Here is a 4,128-nt window from a genome sequence, read left to right as displayed (position 1 = left end):
ATGATCTAGATGCTCAGCTGAAAGAAAATGAGACAGAACTGTCTCAAGCCCAAACTGCAGTGGGCCTTGTCCGAGATCAGCTTAAGAACCAAGGGGAAGAAGCTGCAAGGGTTCAGCTCCAGCTCGACGAAGCTAAGAAGTAGATGGCGAATGCTCAAGAGCAGCTGAAGGTCAAGATTTATACTCAAGCTCAGTATGATCTGGGCTACGAGTATGGTTTCAATGTGGCTAGGAGGCTGGCTCATCATGCCGATCCTAACATCAGCTAGGATCAGTGTGAGGTCTGGGCCTTGGATGCCGAAGATCTTCACATGGTCTATCCTAGCCAGGCTGAGCTAGATCTCCTGGTCAGACTTGATGCTGCCGAGCAGATGGAAGCTCAGAAGAAGAAGGAGGCTGAAGATAAAGAGAAGGAGGTTGAAGATAAAGAGAAGGAGGCCAAGATGAGGGCTCAACCTGCCTCTTCAACAGCTGGAGCCGAAGCTGACAAAGACCCTAGCACTGCTTCTCAGCCAGACCCTTCAACTGAAGCCTAGGAACTCGGGCAGTCGTCTTCAGAATCTTGCGGATCAACATGCACTTAATTTCTGACTTGCCGCTTTTGAATTTTTTGCCTTGAATGTTTTTTGCTTCAGCTTGCCTTGATGTACAAACACTTTATTTTGGATTTTGCTTAAGTAGTTGTACTTAGCTCGGCAGCTGTAATTTTCAGCTTGTGGGCGGCTGCCGATATTAGTATTTGTTCTGAAACACTGATTTGATGTAGCTCGATTTCCGAGCATGTTTCTCATGATATGCACTGCTTTCCTTCTATTTCATTGCCTTGTTTCAATTATTTAACTGCTTGCTCTTTTCTGATTTTTGAAAATTTCGCAAAATTTTTCTAAGTATGAAACTTCAGCTTGGAAATCTTTGCTGAAGGATCTTTTCCGAAAGAGTTAGAGCGCTTCTTGCCCCCTAGAAATCTGAAGTCGTTGTCTTCGGATTTCTGAGGTGATTGCTTGTCCTTTATGATTCAGACGAAGCTTTTAACTTAACAATATTTTTAATACTTTATGCTATTTTTTCTTTGCTTTCTGTCTATCCGAAAGAATGGATATCTGAGACACAGGGTCAACTTAAGGCAATGTCTCAAACAATAACCGTCTAGGGTATAAGGCTCAGTTAAGGCAATACCCCAGATTCGTCCATGGACTCATTGCCCTCAGGAACAAGTCTGTCCGAAGCATATGCTTCGGCTAGAAGACCAATGTTCCGTTTCTAGCGGGTTTAGCGGCAATCCGAAACATAATTCCTTTAGGGTGATGTTTCGGACAATGCCGAGGGAAAACCCTTAAAGAGAAATAGAAGACAGAAAAATAAAAGAAATGGTGGCTCGGAGGCCTTTTCATTAATAATTGGAAATGTAATTACATAGATTGTTCTGCCCCAAAAGCTTTACACATGATATTTCTTAAGTACAATCAGCATTCCAATGATTTTTCAGCTCAGTTCCATCCAACTGCCGAAGTCGGTATGTTCCCGGCTGAAGCTCACCATAGATTTCATAAGGTCCCTCCCAAGTGGCTGAGAGTTTCCCATGAATTCGACTTTTCTGCACAGCTGCAGCATTCTGAAGGACACGGTCTCCAATTTTGAGAGGCCTCATGCGAACCCTTCGGTTGTAGAACTTGCTGATTCTTTTCTTGTATGCAGTCATTCTATCTCGGGCTGAGTCTCTGACCTCGTCTAGGAAATCCAGGGATTCCTTCATGAGTTGTTCATTTTCAGCCAAGAAGTGGTGCACTCTTAGGCTTTCAGCACCGATTTTAACTAGAAGGATGACTTCGGCTCCATACACCAGCTTAAAGGTGAATGGCCTGTAGCCTCTTTTTCGGTTGTCCGAAGTGACCAGAGAGTTCCGGGAAGTTCCTCCAGCCATCTAGACTTTTGATCTTCAACCTCTTCTTGAGAGCGTTAAGGATCTGTTTATTTGCAGCTTCGGCTTGGCCGTTACTTTACGGATGACATACTGCTGAGTATGCCAATTTGATGCCGAATTGATCAGTATACCGCCTCAATGGCAAGTTATCAAATTACCTTCCATGATCAAAGACAAAAACCTTCGGAATTCCGAAGCGAGTGATAATGTTCTGCCAGATGAACTTTCTGACAGTCTGCTCTGTAATGTTTGAGGCTGCTTCGGCCTCGATCCGTTTGCTGAAATAGTCGATGCCGACTACCAGCCATTTTTTCTGGTACGGAGCATCTGGGAAGGGACCTAAGATATCCAGCCCCCATTGAGCATCTGGTAATTTTTTGTTTTTTTTTTTATTTTTTTTTGTTTGTTTAAAAATATGTGAATGTTGTAAAATTGTTGATTTTTATCAATTTTGCATTTGTGATTCCTAATCTATCATGTTATAGACCGATAATTATTTTCTCTATGATAAACCAAGATTAGATTTAAAATGGATATTCAAATTTTTACAGTTGAAACAATTACAATCGAACTTATGTTCTATAAAAAATAATAAACATGCAGTACTTTAAAATTGAAAATTTTTTACAAAATGAACATTCAGTACACTAAAAATGAACATTAGTATATGAAAAATGAACATATTTTATTGATGTATATATCTTTATGTTTTACTAATAACTATATACTTTGAAAATTGAACATGTAGAACGATTGAAATTGGCTTGTTTTTTGAAAATCTTCGCCACGGATGGCGCCAAATTGTTTCGGGTGAAAACAATAGACCTTCGGACATGTCCTTTCTGATGGGCTGAAGACTGGGCTCGACCCAAGTGACGGTTGGGTCGAGGATTTTCTGCACAGCAAACACACGTAAACTGGCCTCGGGGGTTGTGCCGAGGAAGGCCCCTTCGATGCCGAAGTCAGTACGGTGGTTTAGATAGAGAAAGCTATGCAAGAGAATTAATTGTTTCAGGCTCTAAGTGAATGAATGCAAAGTGGGAGAAGCGAAGGCTTTTATACCTTAGCACAATTAAAGATATGGGCCGCAAGCCAAGTGGGCTCGCCACGTTGACTGGGCTGTTTGACTTGACTTGACAAGGATGAGGATTGGACCTTTGACCTTAGCCTTATAATTGAATCATTTATAGACTTGGCCCAATTGACATAAATTGGACCCAAACACCATATATATATATATAAACAATTGAACATCATATATATATGCAAGTATATTGCATACCACAAGCATCAGAACTAACATTTATGATGTAAGTTTAAACTTCACAATTAGATTATTAAATAAACAAATTTATTGATTTTACAAATTGAAACTCCACTGTATACACCAGAAATCATACGTAAAATCATAAAAAAATAATTTAGTGTTTAGTATTATCAACGAGTTGATTAAACCTTTCTAGATTCAGAGTAAAACTTGTTGGAATATCTACCTATAATTAATATGTTACATAATGTAACAATATAATTGAAGTACACTGGATTTTTATACTATAATATGCTAAGAGTTCCGGCAATTCAATGGAAAAACACCATTGATGAGTGAAGAACAGTACTTGGCTTAACAGGGGAGAGAGAGAAAGTGATTAAGAGGAGAGAGAAAGTTGATTTTTATTTCTAAATATCATTGAATGTGTCTATTAAAAGATAAAATGCTATTTATATCCTGTAATTACACTAACAATAGGCCTAACAACCTAACAAACTCATAACAACTTGCTAACAAACTTGCTGACTCAGCTTTGACTAACTAAATCCTATTACATACTCCCTCGTCCCTTAATACAAAATCTTTTTTGAGCATTTATTACTCACATAATAAAGAGAATAAGATTTTTAATTTAGAGACGGAGGGAGTATAATCTTATTATATTTATTGATTTTTCATTGTTTATATAATTGATTTTTGTACAGGATTTTGATAGTTCTCAGTTAAGTAATCAAATGTGGCTATCAAATCTGAGATTGATATGTATTATGAAGAGCCACTTATCCCTTGAATCACCAACATTGATATTTTGTCTTATTGAAGAACTTGTTCGCGGTACATTACCCTATTCTAGCTCAACATGGTAAGGATGTTCTTGTTGCCCCTATATCAATCGCGACCTCCAAATTAACTTTTAGCACCGAAAGTCAAGTGCTTG

At 38.7% G+C, this 4,128-nt stretch overlaps 1 protein-coding gene across 1 annotated transcript; it reads right to left on the bottom strand.

The window, feature by feature from the left end:
* Nucleotides 1–1,080: 1,080 nt before the first annotated feature.
* On the bottom strand, nucleotides 1,081–1,921 carry LOC145591964 (uncharacterized). Its single transcript, XM_081648441.1, has 2 exons — nucleotides 1,537–1,921; nucleotides 1,081–1,100 (listed from the first exon to the last, which is right to left on the bottom strand). Exons 1-2 carry the CDS (start codon nucleotides 1,919–1,921, stop codon nucleotides 1,081–1,083), a joined length of 405 nt encoding a protein of 134 aa, XP_081504567.1.
* Between the last annotated feature and the right edge of the window lie 2,207 nt (nucleotides 1,922–4,128).

Source organism: Chenopodium album, chromosome 18 (genome assembly GCF_948465745.1).
Source record: "Chenopodium album chromosome 18, dcCheAlbu1.1, whole genome shotgun sequence".
Lineage (NCBI taxonomy): Eukaryota > Viridiplantae > Streptophyta > Magnoliopsida > Caryophyllales > Amaranthaceae > Chenopodium > Chenopodium album.
Note: the sequence above shows the minus strand (reverse complement) of the source record. Positions and strands in the feature narration are given on the sequence as shown.